Genomic DNA, 25168 nt, shown 5'->3' on the forward strand with positions numbered 1-25168 from the left:
TTTTTTTATCAGAAGAGCTTGTTCCTGGTACCCAGAGGAAACACACAAAATCTTACTATATTTAAAAAAAGGGGGGGGGGGGGAAATCCTTTCTCTCAGAGGTTTTCAGATATCTGACAAATTCTCAGTGCAGATCAATGAACTGATAACTTGCACAAGGATGCTTAGTTTTTAGCGGAGATCTTCATCACATGAATGATGGACTCCTTGCTATCAAGTCTACACCAATTCACCTTTTCCCACTGGACAAAGCATTCTAGAGAATAAATTACCTGATTCTTAGGGGTTGTCCTTAAATTTTCTGCCCATCTTCAACTATTTCCTTAAATTGAGCTTCTTTCCATTCTTGTCACTCACAAGCTCCCTTGTCACCACCAAAAACTCCACTGTTCCAAGCTTCCTTTCTGTAGCTTCAGCGACAAACATTTTTGCTCATTTTTGCTCTTCCTACTTTCCACCAGCCTCTTGCTACTCTTCATGCAATTGCTGTCTATCTTCCTCACTATTTGCTACTCAGATACAGTCCAAGTATATGCACATGCAACTGTTATCTGTGACTTGTCTTCTAACCAGTCTTCCTATTCCAGTTTGAACAAGTATCTTCCTACTTAACATCTCCTCTTACTTCTGTTTCTCTCCTTGAGTGCTTTCCCAGTAGTTTATCTCTTTGTACTTCAAATCCAAACATCTTGTCCTCACTTTAAAGTCCTACATTAATCGGACAAATTAAAAGCATATGGGTGTCTCTCGCCTTAGAATCTTATCCATCCTGAGATTTTTGTCTTTTCTCCTCAATCCTTCCAGTTTCTTTTCACACTTTTACTTTGAACATCTCCACACTTTTTGGCAGCAAGTATTTCATCACAAACTTCCATCTGGAATTTTTGTTCTTCACATCAGTATCTCTCATCCCCTCAGTTTTGTGATCAGACTATAATCTCTACTAAACACTGTCTCCAAAACATTCACTGTATAAAAGATAAATAAATAGTTATTCTTCCATTACAGCAAAAACAGCAGTATGTATTTTCAGTTAAGAAACTTCGGCTGATACTGTCATGCTGCCTCTGTAGCCAAGCAATTTCATTGCTCATAATTTAGCATCCCTCTTCTAGTGCTCAGTCCATAGGGCTGTATTTATGGTGTACAATGTCAAAAAGTAAGACAAGATGAAAATCTGGCATCAGACATGTAATAAAAGTAGCATAGCAACACCGTGTGTACAGTAGCAAGAAAATGGCAAAAAAATTAAACTTTAAATTACTAAAGCACATCTTTATTTTGCAATTAAACAATTAAGATCCACAAGTAAACTATATATATATTTTCAAGTCTGTACCTAGACAACTATTTGTCAACTGAAATTAAATATATCCACAAAATATGCATAATAGCATTTTTTCACATAATAGAATGAAATTTTACTTAAGACTAAAACAAGACTTGTTAAATGTTAATTAGCATATTTATCCTGGGAACTGCTGGTTTTCGGTAGAAGTTAGTGTATCATTTTAATGGCGAGAAATTTCATTTTATCAAAATGAGGACAAATACATAAGGCCCTTTAAAAGCATACAGTAGCTGCAGTGACAAAAGCTGACTTTATTTTCACATTGTCCAGTGTTGACCAATTTCAAGTTTCCATCATTTTCAAATCAGCCACCCTGGCTGTTTAGCCAAGATGTTGCTTTTAAGTTTTGTTTGGTTTTTTTTTTTCTCCCCCTCATGTGCTTTTAAACAAATTTATAGGCAAAAGTCTACTTATGGGAAGAACCTTCCCATCCCCCCAACACAAATAAAGATACACAAGAGTTAGTCTAAACAAAAGAGCTATTAAACTCCGAGATGATTTACTTCACCCTTGCAGTCCATCATTCAGCAGTATGAAACAGAGATGAAATTTGGCAACTGAAAGCCACAGCTGGAAATGCAAATTAATTACCAGAAGTAACTAGCAAAAAATATTGCCACCATGTGATTGTTAAAAATGATCTAACTAATATTCTTCCCTTTGTATTTACACGTAGTATAGCACCTGTTACAGAAAAAAAACCCAAACGTTACACAAACAGTCCTGCCAAATTGACGGGTTAAAATGGGATCATGAACCACTGGTTGGTAAACGAACCAAACCAAAGGGAAAACAAATCTGGATACACTGGATAAATTAAAAACTTTTCTTACCCTAATTTTCCTGTAAGATTATTATGAGTTGTTACTGTGGTGCCCCAGTGTACTGAGATAATTGCACTGCATCGTTTGTAGTCTAGTCTTTGTGGATATATTCTAGTTAAAGAAAACAACAGCTTAAATGTAAACTGTTTAACCCTTTCACTCATGTCTTAGGCCCCTGGCCTGGGTGTAAAAGGGTGACAACTTCTTTAAACTTTGTTGTGCATTATCTTTAGTTATCAAAATTCAAATAAGTTAAGTAAAAAAAAAAATACTGATTTCCACATAAATGATCTAATGTTAAGAATAATGCTTAGCAGAAACATTTACAGTAAACAGCTAATCTGCAGCTAGCTGACAGAGATCAGAGAGATAAATTTACAAGTACCCTGTAGTTTCTATTTGCACCTTTTTTTTCCTTTTTTTTCCAAATGCAAGCTTTATATTCTTAAGACAGGAAAATTGAGAAGATAGAATTATGAATATCTTATTAATATCTATTTCCTGAAATTCCTGCACAAACACATGAACAACAAACCAGAAATGGTTGGAACAATAGAAAGCATTCGTACCAGGGTGTAATCCATCTCTGTACAGAAACCCATTAAGCATCTCTCTCCAAACCCAATTTATTTTGTCCAATAGTTCAGTCAGTAGTAAGCATGAGATAAAGTGCTACTATTCAAACATCAAAACACTTTGAAAAAAATTACCCTTTAAAATGTGTAAGCTTGCTAAATATGAAATAACACAACCGACAAACTGTCAGCCAGTCCATGAAATTATAGTTCATGGTATAGCAGACTAGAATGATATTTTAGTGTGGGTTTGTTTTTTTTTTTAATGAGGCTACTGGTTCAAAGAACTCAAACATCCAAAATTTTTTTAATTAAAAATTTCAGCATTTTTTTAAAAAGTGATTTATCTCCAATTTTTACCATTGAGCACCCAATGAGCAAAGCATGCCAGAGCCAGTAGCCAGAGCTTACAGCTTATGCACCAGTTAAAAACTTGTAGCTGGAGAAGCCCTATGAACTTAAAAAATACACGCTTGTGGTACCAACCAGCACAGAGGTAAAATCCAGTGATAACAAACTGGCCGCCTCGGCAGACTGCTAAACCAGAAAAAAAAAAAAAAAAAATCAGTTTCAATTTGTAACTGCAGTGGGACAAGAGAGACTGAACAGAGCAGTTATACTGAAGCAAACAAACCATTTCCCCATGTAACAGCTTCCCAGTCACCACTAATTGTAATCCCTGCAGTTTCATGCAAGATCCACATCTAACCAATGAATATGTTTTTACCAGATTTTGACATTGGATCCTCGCACTAAATGTAGCAATGGAAAAGAGCTTTTCCAGTCTCTAAGACAAAAGGTAGGTACTTAAATTAGCAAATACACCCAGCTAACCAGGGACCTGAGATGTGAGCTACAAGAAAACTACAGGTGACATTAGAGGGCACCATTCCAGTGCTTTGTGGAAGTCCAAATACGCAAAATTTTAATTTGGACCGTAACCCAATCCCTCCCTTTATCCTCAGGGCTGAGGGTCTTGAAGATTGCCTGCATAGTGGCTCTACAGTCAAAACTACCGCGTACATATCGGACAACCTGCCTTCGCTTGGAAATTGGTGGATCTGTAGAGTTTTTCACGCTCATGCTAATTCCCTGAGCCTTCAAACATCGCCCACACACCTGCACACACACTGCAGAAGCATAAAAATATCAAGTAATTCAGCTCCACAGCATACCTGGAGCCACAGCATCTCTATGCCAGACCTTCCCTACTTCCCATCTCCCTGGGCAGTGCAACTGCAGCAGATCTGCTGCATTTTGGCCCTCCCATAGGTACCACAAAGCTTTTTGGAAGGTCTCCATGGAAACTTGCCGGCTACATGGATTCCATAATAAACTCCTCATGTTCCTTAATCTCCCAACTGCTTTCTCACCCTTCCTCTAATAGATGGTGTGCCAGACTGTAATCAGATATTCTAGAAGCAGCATTATTGCTTTATCAATGAGACATAAGCTTTCCAGATTTAACAGAGAAACATGGAAGCATCAAATGTGGTCAGGAAAAACAACCCACAGGCTTTCTCTTTTTCATAACTGAGAGAGAACATATAAAACACACAAAAGCATATTTCACTGCTTAAGACTTGCAAGTTATGTAAAATACAGAATGCTTCCAAATTCAGGATAATTTTTTAGCTCTCATATCTGGTATATCTAAAGCAGTATTTCTCAAAGTGGATTGGCTGACAATCTGTAGGTGGTTTATTAAACAATATCTGCATCTTATGTCATATTTAGCAAAAATAAAAAATGCCCCCCAAATACTCAAAGCCCCTGCTAGAGCCCCGTATCTTTCTACTAAAAAACCCCTTCAAATCCACTTTAAACAAGAGATGGTAGTGGTACTTTTCAATCCAAACCTAACAGGAAAACAAGAGTCTTAACATTATACATTGGCAAAAAATTGTCATAATATTGCTCTTATTTACAATGAAAACTTTTTTTTTAAAACTGTATTTGTATCATGGAATTGTTACAAACATACTCTGTCCCACCCAACCAACATTTTTCCTAATCAAATGGTATGAAAATAATTATTCATAAAATCCAACAGTCATAACACCAATCACGTATAGGTCTATAGGTCATTATGTCTGAAAGATACATTCATGTTTTGTACAGCATGAAACATACAAAAACTTCTTTAAAAACTCTTAAGGATGATACAGATCTTCATAACCCAACGTAAAATATTTAGCAGTTTTGCTTTTTTTGGCCATATAAAAATATTTTAAAGGCCATTTATACCACAACAGGTAGAAACATTTGAACAAATGACTTACAGTGCAGAAAGGCTTCAATGCTATTCTCTTTCCAATCAGTTTTTGGTTACCACAGTTCTGGCTTTGGAGAAGCCAAAAAGCCACTGAGTCACGGATGGCCAATTATTTAAAAATAGTTACTTGGTTCCAATTTTTTCCCCAGTGTAACTACTTAATACACTACAAATCAGCTTAAGTCAGTGCAGAGGAGGATTTTGGAGAGATCTATTATTCTTGCCTGTCTTTGTAATCAAAACAGTAATGACAGACAACCAATAAATATCCCACACTTAATTGTGGTATAAATGGGTCTTTTGAACTCAAACTGCTTTGGCAACTTTACATAAGAATATTTAAATATGTGACATACCAACACTATATAAATGTTGCTATAAACTCCATTTCTGATTTCCCTCAGAAAAAAAAGGGCAAATGCTATTTTCATTTACAACTTGACTATGAAGAAAATTTATTTTCAATATGATGGATGAATTATTTTAATTTTTAGACATTAAATGCTGAGTTTAAAATAACCTTCCAAGAAGCCAGCATCTCAGCTAGTAATTTCATCACATGGAAGTTAAAGCTTATACTTCCCTAAAGAAGAATTTTCTTTTGTTGCAAATGGCTTAAAATAAAATGGAGATTAAAGCTACCTTATTACTCTTTTTCAGTTTATCAGATCTAGAGATTCTTGTAAGATTCATTCTTCACTGAGGGATAATATTGATTTAAGCATCAAATCTAGAAATATAAGTAACAGGGCCACAGGCCACCTAATATTATTTTGTTTTCTAAAAATATTTAAAACTCTATCTTCCATTTGGCATTGTGGTTCATGTTTATTACTAAGTCATAAGCCAGGATTTCATTTTGCCTGAATCTCTTTTCACTTAATAGTTCATAGCTATCTCTTTCAAATGTCCATAGAACACAGTACATTATATAATATAATTCTTCAATAGTTAAAAATTATTTAGCGTAGAACTTTCCATTTTAACTCTATGCTCTATATAGCTTACAACAAAATTTAACGGATAAACATTTTCAGGAAACCAATACAATAAATTAAAACTTTTAAATAGAGGGCATAAAGTTATGTTGTCACAGGGCAGTCAAAGAAATGACTTATTTTTTCCTTACAGTATATTACACCGGATACCTTGCTTCTGACTCGGTTTCTCCTATACTGGAAGAAGTACTAAAAACCTGGGACATTTATGTACCTTTAGAATGAGCTCAGATACTGTATCAGACAGACATTTCTTACAAATCTTCTACCTACTTAAAGAAGAAGCAACCCATATGAACTGAAACAATTTTGCACAAGCATAACAGAAGGTGACTGGGTCATTATGGAATTAAAATAAAGTTCTGGGACAACTTCATAGTGTTCTTCTCCCTTCTCCCTCACCCAAACAATTAAAAAAAAAAGGCAGACCTGTACGAACATGGCTTGAAATCAACTATGAGGATTTAAAAAGTAACTGGTTAGCAGATAATGGAATTAAATCACATCTGATTGTAAGTTCAACTTAATTATCAGTGCTATTAAAGAGTTATGTTCTAATCGAGTACGACAGCTATTCTCAATGAAAGGGTAAAAGTATCAGCTTCTAATGACCTACCAGCATTTCATAGTAAGCTGCTAGTAAGTTACTAGTTGGAAGGAATGAAGGAATGTGTCAGATTTTTCACGTAATTACAACAAAGCAGCATACAATGCTGATTCATTAGGTTGGCAGAGGTGCTTTTGCTATCAAGTAGCACACGGGTACTTGTATAAGGAAAGAGGGGATGGTATTTCCACGACCCCTTGCAGTAACATATTCCAAGCACCAAGGGCCATTTTAAAAGTCTGAACCCATTAAGATAAATATGACAGGACAATACCACCCCCACAGAATCATGAGTGCCTTTCACCGGATGTACGCTGTAAGTCTCAAGGCACTTAAGGGGTTAAGACATAATGCATGCACTAGTTCCCACCACATAATCTTAAGTCACACGAATCAGAATACACCAGTGTATGACACAAAAATTGTGTCAAAAAAATGCTGTTTATTTTTTATTTTTATTGTTACTGTTTTGTACAAGATGCTGGTAAGTGGGCATTATGCAGCTACTGCTGGGCTAACACAGACGCCAGCTTTCTTCTAACAACCAGCTGGTCTCTAGTAAGGGTGTAGAACAAAGTGTGCTGCATCAGTAGGCAGTGTGTATCTATCTAGTATTGGCAATATTGCTAATGTTGTAAAAAACAAAACAGTGAGATTCTGTACATAGTAAATAAACTTAGCACTGGAAAAAGACCATGGCTTAGTGTATTTTTTTCATTTGTTTTTCATTTTAAGAGACATGGGTGTAAAATAGAGTGAAATAATTCCAAGCCTTGTTTGTAGCAATTCAACCAGAAGCGCAGTATATGGCACTACAATGAAATATCGTAGATTACCCTGAACACAATTAGTTCTTTCAGTTTATGGTTTGTTCGGAGCAAAGCACGAAAATAAAGTCTTCAAACAGATGAAGGTTAGAAGAGTTTCAGAGACTGATTTTGTTTCAACGTAAAGTGCAACAGTGCTGAAGTTTTCAAAGTCCTTTGTCAATTCTTTGCTGTACTTCACTATAGTTTCCTGCAAGCAGTATTACGGCACAAAGAATGCTGCCAGTTCATTATAGAGGACAGGATTCCTCAGGTGATATCCTAGGTTTTTTTGCTCTTTACTTATGCAATGATGGTTGTAAAGGTTTAATAAATCCTTCTTCATACACCTTCAAAATAGCTTCACATACAAATCTGTATTGACTCTGAAAAAGAAAGTAGATTCAGTAAATTGGAAAGAAACGTAATTGAACAATGTCACGTGGAAGCAGAAAAGGCCCATCCCATTCTCTTGACAAGCCAAGAACTGCACTTCAAGCTAGTTTAGGAAACACAAAACAACAGGAACTTTATGTTAGAACATCTTGAAGAATGGTATGAACAGCACTTTGAAATATATACCATAAGTCATACCCACAAAACCAGTACTATTATTGCAACATCACCTATTTAGTAATTTTCTCAAGTTTCACTGACCTGAGGTTTCCATGCACTTGGATTTACAAGCTGTAGTTTCAAAGCACTTTTTCCACACTTTTATTAATTCTGGCATGTTACTGGCACCCCCCTCTCAGAATTTGATAAAAAAGAAAATTGTTTCATGTTTTAAAAGGCCAGAACTCTAGTTCCTTAACATTATACAATGTCCAACTCTGCAATATATTCAAGTCTAGCACCTGTGTACATAAAGGCCAGTAATATTTTGTTTTAAACAAATAATACTTAAAAAACCCAACAGTAATCAAATTAGAATATAATGAAAATAAAATTAAATAAAATCACTGTTTTGTAAAGCATCATGACTAACGCTGAATACTGCATAATGGTGTAGATGCTGGTCAGAAAGCCAGCATGCCTGTCCTTTCATTGTCATGGAATATCCCTCTATGCAGTAATCAGTGATGTCAGATCTTAAATGGGCACAGTAACAGATTTAGTAATAGAATTATTATTTTCTGTATTGTTGCATGTATATTAAAATAGTTAAATTTATATGTATTTGCCTCCAGTGCTCCCTGAAAGAGACTGAACTCTCCTCATACAGTATCCTTCGCAGTTACCCATGCATAGGGCCACCGTGTGGACACTAAGTGAATCTTTCAGGATATACCAAATGAGGACGAGAGTGCCAAAAGGGAGAAATAATAGGTAATGTTTATGAAATCTTAAAAAAACCCGCTGCAAATCTTTTATTATCCCTTCTCCCTCTGATGCAGTAAAGACCTACGTTTCACTGAAGCTTGAAAATTCTGGTTTCCCTAAGAAAAATGAGATGACAAGAAGATATTTAGCATGTACCTTGAAAAAAATACAGTTAAAACTCTTACCACTGCACCTCCTAACTTTACTAATAAACCTCTCTTCCTCTCTATGTATGCTAGAGAGATACGGTATTCATACTGTATAGTCATCACAAACAGCAAGAGCCATCCTTTATTATTTTTCATGTATCATCTTGCTCATCCTTCCTGTGCTAGCTGAATAACACAACTTTTTTTTTTAATGGAACATGAATACTGGACAGCAGCACTGAATGATAGATGACCTAGAAATAGAGGCCCATACATACTTTTTGTCAGTCTGAATACTCTCTGATGAATGCATTATTCAAACTTGATTAGAGGAACAGCAGCAGGGACATCAAAGTTACTATAGTAACTACCTTCAGGTAACTGTGGGAGAGATTTCATACTGGATCTCGTGCCTTTTCTCCTTCAAAATACTTTCTATTTAAACACTATATACTATGAGTACAACTATACAACTGACTACTGATTAAAAAAATAAAAAACGTGGGAGTGGTCAAAGCTTGGAACAAGCAAGAGTCCAAGCCTTTTTTTTTTTTTTAAAGATAACTCAATCTTTTGACCCTTTTTAGGTGTTTTCTAAAAATACAAACACAAACCGCAACATCTGATACAAACAAAAAGTTTCTAAATCTGTTCTAAAACTTTTACAGTTCTGAAATAGAATATGTTAAAGCAACATTGCAGTTATCTCAAACAACATTACAGATCCAGGAAAAATTCTAGCATCTGAAGATACATCAAATGTGAAGAGAACACCAAAAGAATCCTCGTAGCAAGTTACTTTTTTTAGACTAAATACACTTAAAATTACTTTGCTGTATCTCACATCAGATTAATTACACTGTTTTTTAAAAATACTATTTCTCTGATTATTTGCCTTTAATTGAGTCACTACAGGACAGAGTCAAGGCTTGCTTTCATTATAACTAAGGCAACAACAACAAAATCACTGAATTGCATCAATGAAGGTTTTTCTTGCATGTCTTGGACCTTTCTGTGTTTACCTTTTATACTGCTCCCACCCTTAACACCTGGAATTAGGCTCCTGCTTTCTCTACTGAGTGATTTTAACACTACTGAAAATTGTCCCTTTTTGACATTAATTGTCAGGTATCCCTGGAACAGCTGCTGCTTTTTTCAAGTTTTCTTTGTAAAAATTTAAAGAATTGCTCTTTTCCAATAGCCTTACCAATTCATTCCCGCCAGGCACCAAGGCTACAACTACACTGGGTAAAGATGATCTCTTTGCAATATGATCAACAGCGAGTGTATTAACAATCCATCTAATGATATGATTAGATAATAGGAAATTATTCTTCTGCAACATAGAACAGCAAGTATGATACTCACAGGTGTTTGGATCATCATGGCTCTTTGATCTCTCATGGTTCTCACAATATCTAATGGATAAACAGGCTGATTGCACTCAATGAGACACATAGCGGTCTCCATAGTGATAAGAACTCCTGTTCGTCCAATCCCAGCACTGAAAAAAACAACAAAAAAGCCAAAATGGAAAATGAAACAAAGAGTCTGGAATATAGCTCATACTTAAAGACCTTCCTTCTCAAGGATTCTCATGACTGATCATTATGATTCCCATACTATTAGGGCAGGGGTTAGACAGATTGTGTCCACGTGACTGGAAGCCTCCATCTTGCCTGAACAGAGCAAAAAAACAATCAGTGCAGAAGTGTCAACCCTTTGAAGAGGGACTGTCTTAACCCAGCCATTCACCTGAGCAGAATTTACAAACAGGTATTTATTTAGATCATATTATAAACCATACTAATAATCTAGATGATAACAAAACACAGAGATACCTTGCATACACTGTGCACTTTGTGTCAATTTGACCATTACTGGAATGTTGGGCTGATTTGATAAAACCGTGTTTATGTTCTTGAGGTGATCCATACCTTCATATTTCAGAATAAGGAATAGAACAATTACTAGAAACCTTTGGAGGATGACAATAATGATAATTTTCTTAGTATTAAAAAGTACAAGAGAGATCTAACGTGCATAGATTGAAAAGGAATATGTAAGAGCAATCTCTTTCAAGACAAGGAAGAGCCGTAACATATACATCCTGGAATGGCAAAACTGTTAAGCGAGAGTACATGAATCAGCTTTAGCTTAAAAATAAAACTTATCTACAGATTTATCTGCATTGTTTTACACATACATACACTTTTCCACAAGTAGCAAGCCTCAATTCTGAGTATTTAACCTTGAACTTGATAATCAGTTTCAGATTCAAATTTTTCATATTCAAGAAAATTATGTTGCACTTTTGAAATAGAAAAACAATATTCTTCCATATTTGAATACAGGACCAAATCCATATTTTCAAATGCTAGCACTATCTCAACTCATACGACTAGTATTTCAGTCAATAAATTAAAGTGTTTGCTTTTAAATAAGTTAATATAAACATTCCAAACTTTGAAACTTAATTGTTCCGATTTTGAAGCATAACTTCAAATTAAGTCTGGCCAAACTACTAGTTTAAATCTTTGCCCAGAAGGTGGCATTAAAGCTACTGTATATTTCAGTGATGTCATGAGAATTTTATGACAAGATGTAAATGTGCTGGTTATATAAAATTATTCAATAGCATTCTATATTTCTAGAATTTGGCTGTACAGAATTTATACGCGGAATGCTTTATCAAATCCAAATAGGAACAGTATCTGTCAGAGAATCTAATGACTCATTTTACAACTTCAGAAGATTCAGAGAAGGGCAACGACAATATAAAGTGTGATAGTTTCGATATGATAATTATCAGGTAGGCTAGGACTCTTCAGCATGGAAAAAGAAATAATTGACTGATGGGAGTGGAACACTGAGACAGGACATGAAAATCATGAGGGGCATAGACAGGATGGGTGGCTCACCATCACATCTAGAACAAGAATTAGAAACTGTTCAACTAAACTAGTAGGAGCCTTGTAAAAATCAAAACAAACACATGAACACAAAACACTAGCTTCCAAGCTTAAGCAGTTCAATATAACAAAAACCTTTCCAATTTCTTAAGGTTTTTGTTGCTTTACAATCTCTCTGTTTTTGTTTTGTTTTTAAACTACTGTTGTACAAAAGAAAAGTCTGCTCTACTAGCTACTTGGCTTCCCCACACTAAAGCTGGTGGCTTAGCGCTGAAAACAAGTTTCACCATTTTGTTGCTCTAATGCCTTGTCTTATTACACTGAACAGATGTTAGAAATAGTGTGGATGCACCATAGAGAGGAATGCCTGGGTTCCTTCAGCTTGACTCACAGGTAGAATTTGGTTATACTTCCCAACAGCCACCAAGTTAGGCCAATTAAATTAATGCTGCACTGTGATATTCCCTCTCATTTCTTCTGTGAAACATAAAACTGTATATAAGTGTTGGTATTGAAATTATCAGTGTGGAGCTGAACTGATGCCTCATTGAGCTGAATGAAACTGTGCATACTCCTCAAAGTTGTTGTTCCAGTGTCTCTGCAGACTTCCACACTTTATATTGTAGAAGTTGTATTTGGCTGATATTTTCACTATTTGTTCACAGCCATATCAACCAAAAGTATACCAATAATGGAAGTTGAGGAACAATATAATTTAAGACAGTGGCATTCTGGTACTGGTTTCTCTAGTTAATAAGATTCACCCTGACCAGCATAAAGCAGAAGAGCGAGCAAAACCAATTAAACACGATTTCTGATATACAAAGTGTTAAAAAGAGAAAACATGTTTCTTTCATCTTCTTCAATAAATGTTGAGGGTTTTTGTAGATTAGATAGCCTTTAAATCAATGTTTTCCCTTAAACCTCTCAGCTTCTCTCTGAAACAGGAACAATGCACACCTGACTTGGGAACACTGACTGGGGAGTATTCGGGAATTTAGAGGGCAAATTTTATCACAGAACTGCTCACCAAGAATTGGTATAGCACATGTTCATTTGAAGACATTTGTCATTAAGCATTATTACAGTTTACTAAGTAGGTACTTTAAAGGATTAAGATTTTGAAATTTACTGGAGGAATGTAGAATGCTATTAAAAACTACCGCACAACAAAAAAACTATTTCATCTGTACATAAAAATCTGAGTAACAGAGTTATTCTAATTCATGACAAAAATTCTTGAGAAAAATGTGTCATCTTCATGTATGTATCAAAATATCATGTAGCCTAAGACTGCAAACTTAAGAGAAAGTATCTTTTATTTGATCGTTGCATATACCACCCACGTTTTTTGCTACAGATTATTTATACAGCTATTCTGGAGTTTTGTAGAATAGTCACCAATGAGAAAAAGGTTCCTAAGTATATTTTAGCTTTTCGCTGAAATATTATGTAGACTGTTAGCACAAGCATTTTAAACTGTAAACAAAACAAAAAACCCCAAACCAACAAAAACCCTACATAGATCAACACATATAGATAGAAAAATTTTGCTTATTGAAACATGATTACAATTTTAAGTAGTTATTTAATTTAAACATTGAGTTCTCCTGTCATCCCCAAAGCAGATACAATTAAATGTTTATTTCAACAACAAAGCATAGAAAAGCTATTTGATGACAAATAAGTTCAGTTTGATGATTTAATGAAGTTGGAAAAAAATGGATACCTGCAATGAACAACAACAGGTTCTTCTCTGCCAGCCCTCTTTTTTCGCACAAGACACACAAAATCTAGGAAATCGCTGGAATCATCAGGAACCCCATGATCAGGCCATGCTATGTACTGGATTTGGGTTAGTTGGCGGCTTTCCTCTTTCTAATCAGAAACATGAAGTTTATTCAAGGCTGCGTCAGGTCTCATTAAAAAAGTAAGCTGATAATAACAACAACAACAAATGGTACATTTACAGCAGCTTGTGCTCATAATAAAAGTGGCTTCAGGCAACTAGCAGCACCTTATTAGTCTTAATCATTGCTCATCCTGGATTTTATAATTACCTTTTTTTTTTGTAAAAACAAAAAAGGCAATCTGCAAATGTTTACATCTTCAACAGGTTAAAAAAAGTTACACACCATGTAACAGCAAAGCAGTTCAAGGATACCAATGATCTATCTGAACACTCAAATGTACAAGAAAGTGGTCAAATTTTTAGCAAAACAAGTTTAACAGAAAGAGGTACTATCTTACTAGGTCAAATGACAGAACTGGGCTAGGGAGGGGAAAGGCAGGACTTTCAGACAGAAAAGATTTTCTTCAGACCCCATGTGAACAGCAGCATTGTTTTGGCTTTATCTGCACCTCTTAATTTTATCCAGTATTCTATGCATAAGATGCAGAATGACTTTCTTTTCCACTCCCTCCTGCCCCTTGCTCTAATATCAGAAACAAAATCTGCCTCTGGTTAGCAGAGGGGACAGTCCATACAACCAGTGTAAAAGCAACATTTCAAAGAGGAGGAGTTACCACACTTCAAATAACCTTTAGGCATGGAATACTTCACAGAGGTTCCACTGCTGATAACAAATGAGCAATTGTCTCAACAGGACACAGAGAGGGAATTTTAACTGCAAATTGACTCAAAGGCAGCTCTATAAAACTGACATCTCATCCAGTAACCCAAGCAGTGAGAAATGAGTAGGTGAACTAAATTCCAGATACTCATTTCCAAGCATTTCTGAGATTGAAATGCTAGCTGGGGAGGCTCTGAAAACTATGCATGCCCTGAAAAATCATGCAATGCATGTTCAAGAAGCTCCTTGTTTACATGTAGTCGCCAATCCCAATTCATCTTTCTCTCAGCAGGATTTATCTGCCATCTACTTGCACATATTCTCCAAGATGGAATTATTACAAATTGTTTGCCTCTACAAAGACAGATTTTCAGTTGTAATAATGAAATACCTCTAGTGTCTCATATTTTGAAAACATCAAGGAAATAACAAGTTTCTCAACTTCTTTAATTACCTTTTTTCTTTGTCCAGGCATGAAATACACTCGTAAAGACTTTTAAGACAAATAATACATCTTTTATGTGATTTAAAACCAATTAATATGATTCTGGAAACTGAATCTTTGGAATATTTTGATAGTGAAAGGTTTGTTATCATTCTAAGAGCAGAATTTATACTAGGTAAGTACATGGCAATACGAGTAATTTTCTAAAGGCTTCTATAAATAAAGTTCTATTTATGTGGATATGCCACCAAGTTGAAAAGAAAGTCTGATTAAACAAGTTTTAGCTAGTCTGTAAGGATTCCACAGATTAATTCTTAACAACATATATTACGATTTTACCTCCAGATTAGTCAATGTCATTTCTCGAAAGACATAAGCAGGATTTCCTTCTTCTGAATGGCAGGTAATCTGGAAATTCCCATATGATGAGCTTCCTGATGGCTCTGGCCAGTACTGATGGCATTTAACCTAAGGTCAACACATTTTCAAAGATGCCTGTGTTTAAATTCACAGAGTATTATTTTCATTCTCTCTAGTTCCTCATACCTTTGTCCATTAAAGATGACTTTGATAATTTTGTAATGACTATTAATTTACTTACCAAATAGACTGTTACCTAATTACTGTTTATAAAATAATGTATTGCAGAGATTTCCTGGTTCTCTTTTCAAGAGGACACATGCACCAGCTCTTGAGGTTAGTTTAACTGAAGATGTAAGCTTTTAATTTTCATTACAATTTTTTAAAAAAGTGTATCTATAAATATTCCATCTTAACACTTGAGTGACAAAGATGCTGCTTTATAAACATTTCTGACCTCCAAAATCCTAATCTAATCTTCTCAAAGCACATTTGTATGGGAAAAGAACAAATGGGAAAAAAAAAAGGCTATAAGCAACAAAAAAGTTTCTGAACTAATGCAGAAATTAGGGGGATGCAGATGGTGGACTTCAAAGATTCTTGATCAAGTCATCAAATGTGAATGAAAACTTTGAACACTAAGATTTTCAGATATATTGCTTAAACATCTAATTAGAGAGGTCATTTCAGCTCAAGTGTGCTTTTGTTTTTCCAACCCACCTGGCAATTACTAAAGAGCAGCCAGATTTGCAGACTTCCTGCTCCACTGAGACATCCCGGCATGCAGTGGGATAGTGATGTCTGTAGCCTCATGATCAGCTTTAGAGCAGGGAGTCTGGCTATAGGTATAAGACAGATAAGTCCTTTTATTTCATTATTAAGCAGCTCTCCAAAGAACTCCACAAATATCGTTACTGAAGGGATGGGGGAACCTCAAAGAACTGCTATTGCAAGTCTGTTGCAGATCAGCAAAGAAAACTCAAATTAAAAGGCCACTTGTACTGAAATTCCCTCCAATCATGTTTATTTGGGAGCAGGCAGCATCATGTTAACATTGAGTCACTGAAAAATGGTTTAAAACCACTGCAACTCCCCTTCAATTATTTTAATTATGTTTAGAGGTCTGACCTCCCAGCAAATATATGGTTATTATAAAGTTAGAATATGTACAGACAGCAGACCTACAGTCTGAGTTGATCAGAACATCCACAACCTACTATAAAAGAAATCCTGAAGGTGGAAAAATTCCACTAAAACTATTATTTCAGATTGTCATTTCTGTCCACACACTCAACCAGCCGGTGCTACTGTGAATGCTCCAGACTATAAACCCAGTAACTCTGGAATTACACTGTGTGTATGACCAAATTTGACTGTTTTGCCTGCCTCCAAAGGACAAAGCTGCATAATAAAAAAAACAATTAAGGAGAAACTATATAGCTTACCCCACACCAACAAACCAAAAACCAAACCAACCACAAAGTACACCTGAGGCCTTTTACAGCACAATTATTTTTAGTAATTTATAACTCTAGTTACTTCATTACTAGTACTCTATTTTTACACATTTTTGTATGTAAATGACTTAAAAGGACAATGATTCTTTCATATGATTAAACAAATGTTTATAACCACAGAAGAACATTTTATGAAAAATTTTAGATTTCAAGCTTATCAAGTATTCTCTTAAAGACAGCCATCCAGGCACGGGATTTTAACACTACAAAGCTGTGTTAGGCTGCCTTAAAAAAATTAATCTCTCTACATACCAAACAATTACTCTACAAAAACTGATGAAACTTCTTGGAACTCCTTCATTTGAAGTTTAGACACAAAAATTCTATGAAAGTAAATTCTAGTTGCTTTTTACTTTACAATAAAGAATCAAACAGGAAAATCTAAAAATGTTTTAAGAAATATGTGAAGACTTCAATGTATTTCAGAGGTGAACAAAGTTTAAATATTAGCTACATTAACAATACCGGAAGGTTTGAAATGCAAGAGTCATCATTGCAACAGTACTAGGAATGCACTGCTCTTAGGAAAAAAAAGTCATAGAACGGTTTGGGTTGGAAGGGACCTTTAACAGTCATCTAGTCCACCCCCCCTGCAATAAGCAGGGACATCTTCAACTAGATCAGGTTGCTCAGAGGCCTGTCCAACCTGACCTTGAATGCTTCCAGGTATGGGGCATCTACCACCTCTCTGGGCAACCTGCACCAGTGTTTCACCACCCTCACTGTAAAAAACATCTCCTTTATGTCTAGTCTAAATCTCCCCTCTTAATAGTTTAATCTATCCTCTTAATAGTTTAAAACCATTACCCCTTGTCATATTACATGTCATAATAATATATTCCGCTCATCTTTTAAAGGCTAATCACCAACCGATTTTTAGAAGATAATGCAAGTAGTATTTAAGGAAATCTTTTACTTACTCTGCCCCGTTCAACTTGAGTCGTTAACATTACAACCATAGACGAACCTTGTTCCCAAGTCATCTGCCAAAAATCAGGACAAGTGTTCGGTAATGGACCTTGACAAGCAATGTACTGGTTTATTATTGTGGAAGAAGGGATTTCCATCTATGAGAAGACAAAGTCATTATTTTAAGTCTTACAGCAAATGTAAATCAGGCATCAGACATTTAGTGTTTAGTAACCAATACATTAAAAAAGCATCAACTATAGTAATTCTATTTATTATGAGTTAGTAAATAAAGATTTGCACAGATAAAAATTCTTCGAAGTGTTTCACATGCAAAATTATTACAAAGATCCAAGTACAATTCACATATTAACTGACAGTTAAGTAGTTGCTATGATCAAGATTAATGGTTGGAAAAAAAATGATAGAGCAATTGGCAAACATTTCATGCTCTGCAGGTTTCTGACGCTAGCTTTTAAAATACTGATCTTGGAATTTAATCTCTTTGTTTTTTGTTCCTGAGAAGTAAGTGGCTGTAATTTTGTTGTTACTGACAATGAGGCAGGGGGGCCAGATTAAACTTTACTGATGATGAACACTACTGCCGCATTAGGAAACAGAAAAGGAGAATGGATTCCACAAGTAGAGGGCTAACTTCTTTAAGTATTTTTTCTTTTTCTTAGTTTCATTTATAAAAACACCTGCCACAAAGCATTAGCAAATAAGTATATACATACAGTAAATTTCAAACCATCTGACTATAGGTTTATCAGCCGCTCTAGTCTGAACTAGATTTATAAAAAAAATTTTAAATCAAATTCGCCATTGAAAAATTGCAAAATTACTTAATGTCAGAAGCTCTTTTGAAAAATACTACTCACGTTTATATAATTTGCATTGATGTAATCTTCATTACTTTTTAAAATAACCCGTGTAGCATCATCTGAAAAATTTTTTAGAAAGACGTTACTTATTTACTAACCACAGTAAAATATTTTTAGAACACGTATACAAACACACATACTTACAAGGCGAAATGTCTCTGTATCTATTTTTGGAAATGTTTTGAGGTAATCTGGCACATGACATTGTCATTCCAGGCTTTTTCCTATACAATTGCTAAAAGAAAAGACTGATGGTCAGACCATAATAGATGCAAAAGACCCGTCTGTATATTATTTGCCTAGAGGTACTTTTTAGAACATAAACTACTGAGCAACGGTAGCTTCAACACATATGAAAATACTTTTCAAAAGATAGTACTATGAATTTAGTGACGCTGTGAGATCACTGAAAATAATCAAGACATCGTCACAATTTTTTAAAGACAAACAATGTTAAATTTCAAGTTTCCGTAAGAACACTGACCCAGAGAAAAGTCAAAATTGTATACTGGTAAGGGAATTGACTGATGCTGACATTCCACACAGTGATTTGGGGCAAGCAGATTGTGTTGTGTATAGGCATCTACCTCCATTACAGTTGTTTCACTCTTTTTTTTTTTCCTCCCCCAGATGTCCTTCCATATTTCAGTTACTGTAGAGCGAATCCTGGGCTACCTCGTGCTTCTCCTGCACAAAAATCACAAAATCGTGAGAGGTTCTTGCCCTCTCACGCCTTAGCCACGCATTGCTACAACCCTTGTGCTGCAAACAGTAGCAGTGAAATTATCCAGGTTCAATAAAAAGCACTTTAAAACCTTTTAAACATTGAACCTGTTTGGGAGACTGAAAATGTATGGTTAAGGAGAGATTTTAAATCACTTCGAGAAAATCTTTTCTTTCCATATATAAAAGTAAATTTTACCAAAGTTCTTAAAGAATGGTATATATTTTATAAATATATGTTGTAATACATGATGTTAGGTCTCCATTTGGTGAGGAATTCACAGAAATCAAACTGCTGTGTTTTACAAACCTACTGCTTCCTGCTTTAAGTCACTTGATCTCATGTATTAAATACGGAATATATCATCAAGGCCCAAGTTAGTGCTAAAGAAAGACTACAGCTATCGGCAGCTTTGAACCCCACAGGAAGTGCACTGCTCTTTTTAAATATGTCATAAAAAAAATCAACTGTTTATAGAAGACGTTGTTGTATTAATCCTTAAGATTAGGGTTGTAACCCTTAAAATTAGGGTTTGTATTGTGTTTGCGTGGCAAGGTTTTGGTAGCTGTGGGGGTTGCAGGGCTGGCTTCTGCGAGAAGTTGCTAGAAGCTTCCCCTGTGTCCGATCCAGACCCACTGCTGGCCAAGTCCAAGCCCATCAGCGATGATGGCAGCGCCTCTGGGATAACATAGTTAAAAAGGGGGAAAAAAAAAAAAAGGCACACAGGATTTGTAGCCAGGGAGAAGTGTGAGAATATGTAAGAGAAACAGCCCTGCAGACCCCCAAGTCAGAGCAGCAGGAGGGGCAGGAGGGCTCCAGGCCCTGGAGCAGAGGTTCCCCAGCAGCCCCGGGGGAAGCCCACAGGGAGACTGGCTGTGCCCCTGCAGCCATGGAGCTCCACGGGGGAGCAGATCTGCACCCGCACCCGGGGAGGGCCCCACGCTGGAGCAGGGGGATGCCCGAAGGAGACTGTGACCCCGTGGGAAGCCCACGCTGGAGCTGGCTGCTGGCAGGACCTGTGGCCCCGTGAGGAGAGGAGCCTACACTTGGAGCAGGTTTGCGGGCAGGACTTGTGACCCATGGGGGACCCAGGCTGGAGCAGCCTGTCCCTGAAGGACGGCACCTGTGGAGGGACCCAGGCTGGAGCAGTTTGTGAAGAACTGCAGCCCATGGGAAGGACTCATGTTGGAGATGTCCATGGAGGACTGTCTCCTGTGGGAGGGACCCCACGCTGGAGCAGGGTAGGAATGTGAGGAGTCCTCCCCCTGAGGAGGCAGGAGCATCAGAAACAACTTGTGATGAACTGACCACAACCTCCATTCCTCATCCCTCTGTGCTGCTCAGGGGTGGGGGAGACATTAGGGAAATCGGGAGCAGAGCTGAGGCCGGGAAGAAGGGAGGGGTCTGTTTTGCCCATGATAGTAATTGCTGACTGATCTCTCCCTGGCCTTATCTCAACCCACAAGCTTCTGGTTATATTTTCTCTCTCCTGTCCAGCTGAGGATGGGGACTGACAGAGCAGCTTTGGTGGGCACCTGTTGTCTAGTCAAGGTCAACCCACCACAGGGTTGTATTTTCCATTGGTAATTTTACCTTCCCTTACTGAGATTGTCCATAAAATGCCAACAGCTCAGCTGTCATTCAGTTTCTACAGCAACTTAGATATGGAATGAAGGTCTGAGTACAGAACACGTGTTTTGGTATACATTTTTCAGTCTTCATCTCTATGAAAGTATTTTATTGCAATAGGTCCCTGATAACCACAAAAAGCTCTAAGTAATTAATAAAGCTACTTAAACACTAAAAACTAGTCTTAGGATTATTCTATCCCATAAGTACGCACATACAATACAGGACTGGATTTTTTTTTTGTTATTTTTATTTTGACAGTGTAAGACAATTGTTTTGCTAGAAGATGCTAACTCTACTGAAATTCCACAGAAATCTGCTCTGCTTAAAGTAATTACTGTCACAAAAGACTTGGAACTTGCACACAGCTACAGGCGACACAGTACTCACATCAAACTGAGCCAAAACAGTTCCAGTGATAAGCCCCTCTGCTAGCTGAATCATGGATTCCCTCAGAGCATTATCATCTTGATGGACACCATCAAGTGGAGATTTCTCAGGGATGTACTGGAAGTCAGGCTCGCTCTCCAGCTTCTCTTCCACAACATCATAGACAGCTATAACAAATAAAGGTATGAACACTCTGAACATGCTGTTTGGCAAGTAAAGTTAACAAAGTCATTTGTTTAAAACAGCAAAAATGACAAGTGTAGAAATTTTTCTCCTGTAGAAAAATCCACATTTATTAACACACTGATTTTAGTTCCCATCAGCAAGAACAAGTAGCCTTTATTGATCATTATAATCCATGAAAACACTATTGTGTTTTTTTTATAGTAATTTTAAGTGAAAGCACACCGACTGCTAAAATTTTGATGAAAACTCATGTTATACCCTGCCTTGTCTGATGTAACTCCCTCATCTCCGATTCTCACGTCATGCCTCTAAAGTCATCATAGTTGCATTTACATTTTTACTTTTAATTAACTTTGACCTGATTTTAGGTTTCAGTAATTAGGGCGAGATGTGCAGACCATCTGAGAAAATGGCATTAATACATGCCATTATAATGCTATGAATGCTGTATGTGTGCACTGCCTGTAAATGAACTGAAAAATAATATGCATCTTCTCCTATACATAGCAGAGACATATGCTGTTCAAAAGTCTGTTTTTAAATGATGTTCCATAACCATGAAGGAGGAAACTGGCAACTCTTCACTTCTACAATTGAAATGTTTTTATCCAGAATACAAAGATAATCAACACACAAAGGGAAACTGCTTTAGTAAATTTGTAAACAAAGATAACATTTTTATCTGAAAAAGAAAGTAAGCACGCAAAACCTGCAAGAGAACTTCACACAGAATGAGAGCACAAGTAAGTGGGGAGTATAAATAAATTAATAAAGGAAAAAATTTTTGTGAGGTGGCTGAAGTACTTTGTGGTACTGAAGTACTAAAGTAATTTCAATTATTCCAATTAAGCATCATTATTTTTCATTTTGCTTTTTCCTCTGCAACTGTATTATAATTTGGATATGCAGCAGAATTAAATCCAGTGACCATCTGCTGGCAATACTCAAACAGCATGCTTCCTGAATATATTGCACAAGCTGTTATTTAGACTGCATTTTTGCACTTTCTTCTACCAAGCCTCCTCAAGTTGAAACGTTACCAGTCATTCTGGATTGTTTTAAAAGCATACGGAAGGATTTTCTATGTATTGACCTCCAAAGTCATCCAAACACTGGATGTTTGGTGAGGGGTTTTTTGTTTGCGTTTGGGTTTTGTTATTTCCCTAGGGGCCTAACAGCAACCTCAGAAACTGCATTCAATATCCATATAGCTTTCCGGACATTTTCATCAATGAGATAAAGAGCTAATTTCAATTTTGTTCTCAAAAATATTTGATCTCTGACTTTCATATTAATTTTCAACACTTAGTTATGCGCAGCTCCTTAGGGTATGGGATCAATCAGGATTTGTACAATCCACTGTGTTGTTGCAATTCCTTTTCAAGGAAGGGAGTTCTTTCTTACAAAAACGTTAAGCATTCTATCTCAGGACACAAAACAGAGGTTAGAAAATGAAAGCAGGGTGTGGATGATGATGTACAACTCACCATTGGGTCGAACTAGGAGCACAAGTTCCCCTGAGTGTCTCTCACAACTAGCTTTAATAAACATCACAACTTGATCATGGGTGTGTTCTGCTATATCCCTCCCGTTAATCAGTACAACCTGGTCCCCTTCATTCAAACGAGGGACACAGAGATCAGCCTGCAGGGTGTGAGAGGGGGGAAAAACAAAGTCTGTAAAACAAGTCATTTCCAATTTCTCACCTTAAAATAGCTACCTCAAGTAACTATACTTGGGGACTTGAATCCCAACAGCCTAGTTGCTATGGTTGCTGCATTGTATTCAAATGATAAATTTTAAGTGTTACACAATATGTAAGAGAGTGCCGTTCACATCAAATCAGTTTGCAACTGAGAGGTGACTGTCATTGTAACATGTCTTCTGGTAGCTGTTACTCCACTCCTCTGGTTGAAGTAGAAAGCTCGTCTGTTTGAATCACATTTTGTATAGGAAATTAAAAACCAGGATGTTCTTATCTTTGAAGGGAAGGGAGTAACATGGCAACACCTTGTCCAAATCAATTTCACAGGCGTAAATGCTTCAGGTGTGAAATATCACAACTGTAATGACAAGAGTAAGACAAGGACCCAAGACAATGCACAAATCCCAGGAATCCCAGAGAGGAATCAGGTAGTAATTATAACCATAGTCTAAACATCGTTGCGGAAAAGAAAGAGCACATGCCACCACCAAATACCTTCTCCTTAGAAAGTGGATGGTTAAAGCTTTCAGACAAAATTATTTAATTATTAAATATTTCAGAAATAGTAATTAATAGGGACAAGAACAATACTCCTGGCAAGCATTTTAATAGTTTCAAATAGTCAAAGAAGAGAAAGCTGTACTTCTTAAGTGTACTCTAAAAGGTATACACAGAGCTGACTCCAGTCAGCTGAACACCAGGTCAGTATTTTTTGCATTCAACTGATAAAATATTGTGCCTAGTTTGAAGACACTATCGATAATCACTAAACACCAGTAACAACAGACAAATCGGACCTGATGAATGATTCATGTCTGATTTCAATCTAAATCGTGGCTTTATTCAACTACATCTGTCACTAAGAGAGATTTGCTATTTTAGTTATTTTTAATATACTAAAAGACTCTTTCAATATGTAATTTACATGAAATTATATGAATGCCTATATTTTTAAAAAGTAATAAAGTAAATGTATTTTTAGGATGACACAGCTCAAGAAATAGTGCATACTGAACACCTGTAACGCCCTGTAATTTTCAGGAATTAAATTTTGTTTCAGTAAGAAAAAAATATTTTTGAGGATTGAGATATGTTATGTGGCGTAAGCAAATTCTTACTGCACATAATTTGCTTCGTTAGGATAATGTTATATAACAATCTAATTTTCATAAGCAACTATGAAATATATCATTTACAGTTTTGAATACATATTTCAAGATACACAAATATTGCTACCAAGTTTGTTTTTTTGATAACTTACAGGTGTTCCTGGAGCTACCCTGGACACTATTACTGGCATCTTCTGGTCGTACCCACCCTTTAAAAACAAATTAAATTAGTGATACGTGACAAACGTCAGGAAATAATCTTAATAGACGTGAAAGGAATAGATGTACTGTTACCTTTACATTGAAGCCAAATCTTCCATTTTCATCTGGTTTCATTCTGATCATAACAAGATTGTCATGAGGGACACCACCATTGGGCTAGTAAACAAAAATTACATTAATATATATTTTGTTCAGTTAGACCTTGAAAATACTGTATGTAATAAAAATTTGGGGGAGAAGAGGAACGTAACAGTGTAAGATACGTTAATGAGAAGGAAGGGTGCGTACGAAGCCTGATCATGTGCAAGTCATTTTAGCCTATGTTCACTGGCACAGGAGACAAGACTTGGGTTCCTGGGCAGAATGAACAGCAACCAAGTGCTCACCTGCAGCGTTTGGCAACTTTTGTGCCATTGCATTCCCCAAACAAAAAGGGAATAATAATTTCCTGCTTTAACAGGCTATTTTGAGCAGCAGTTTGTAATGAAAAACCTGAAGAGAGCACTGTATATCATCATTAACCTGTCTGACTGAAGGGACTCCCGGCCACATCTGTTTTCAAATATTTCTGGACATTCTCAGACTGGATACTTGGGGACTGCAGATGGAGTAAAGGTTGTCACTCCTATACCTGTCCTACTACCTTTCTAAATAGACTCTCTATACATATAACCAACGAAGGAATCTCTATACAT

General features: G+C 36.3%; 1 protein-coding gene across 1 annotated transcript in view; it reads right to left on the minus strand.

The window, feature by feature from the left end:
* Window positions 1-7735: 7735 nt before the first annotated feature.
* Window positions 7736-25168, minus strand: part of PTPN4 (protein tyrosine phosphatase non-receptor type 4) — a gene marked incomplete at its 3' end in the record, with an annotated part of 67772 nt that continues 50339 nt past the window's right edge. Inside the window, 11 exon segments of the mRNA XM_082001835.1 lie at window positions 7736-7822; window positions 10277-10412; window positions 13550-13698; window positions 15178-15306; window positions 17636-17782; window positions 18506-18567; window positions 18653-18743; window positions 21252-21418; window positions 22925-23081; window positions 24404-24460; window positions 24546-24629. Coding sequence (XP_081857961.1) covers window positions 7736-7822; window positions 10277-10412; window positions 13550-13698; window positions 15178-15306; window positions 17636-17782; window positions 18506-18567; window positions 18653-18743; window positions 21252-21418; window positions 22925-23081; window positions 24404-24460; window positions 24546-24629 — 1266 coding nt within the window.

The sequence above is a fragment of the Phaethon aethereus genome (assembly GCF_964289735.1).
Source record: "Phaethon aethereus genome assembly, chromosome: 6".
Classification (NCBI taxonomy): Eukaryota; Metazoa; Chordata; class Aves; order Phaethontiformes; family Phaethontidae; genus Phaethon; species Phaethon aethereus.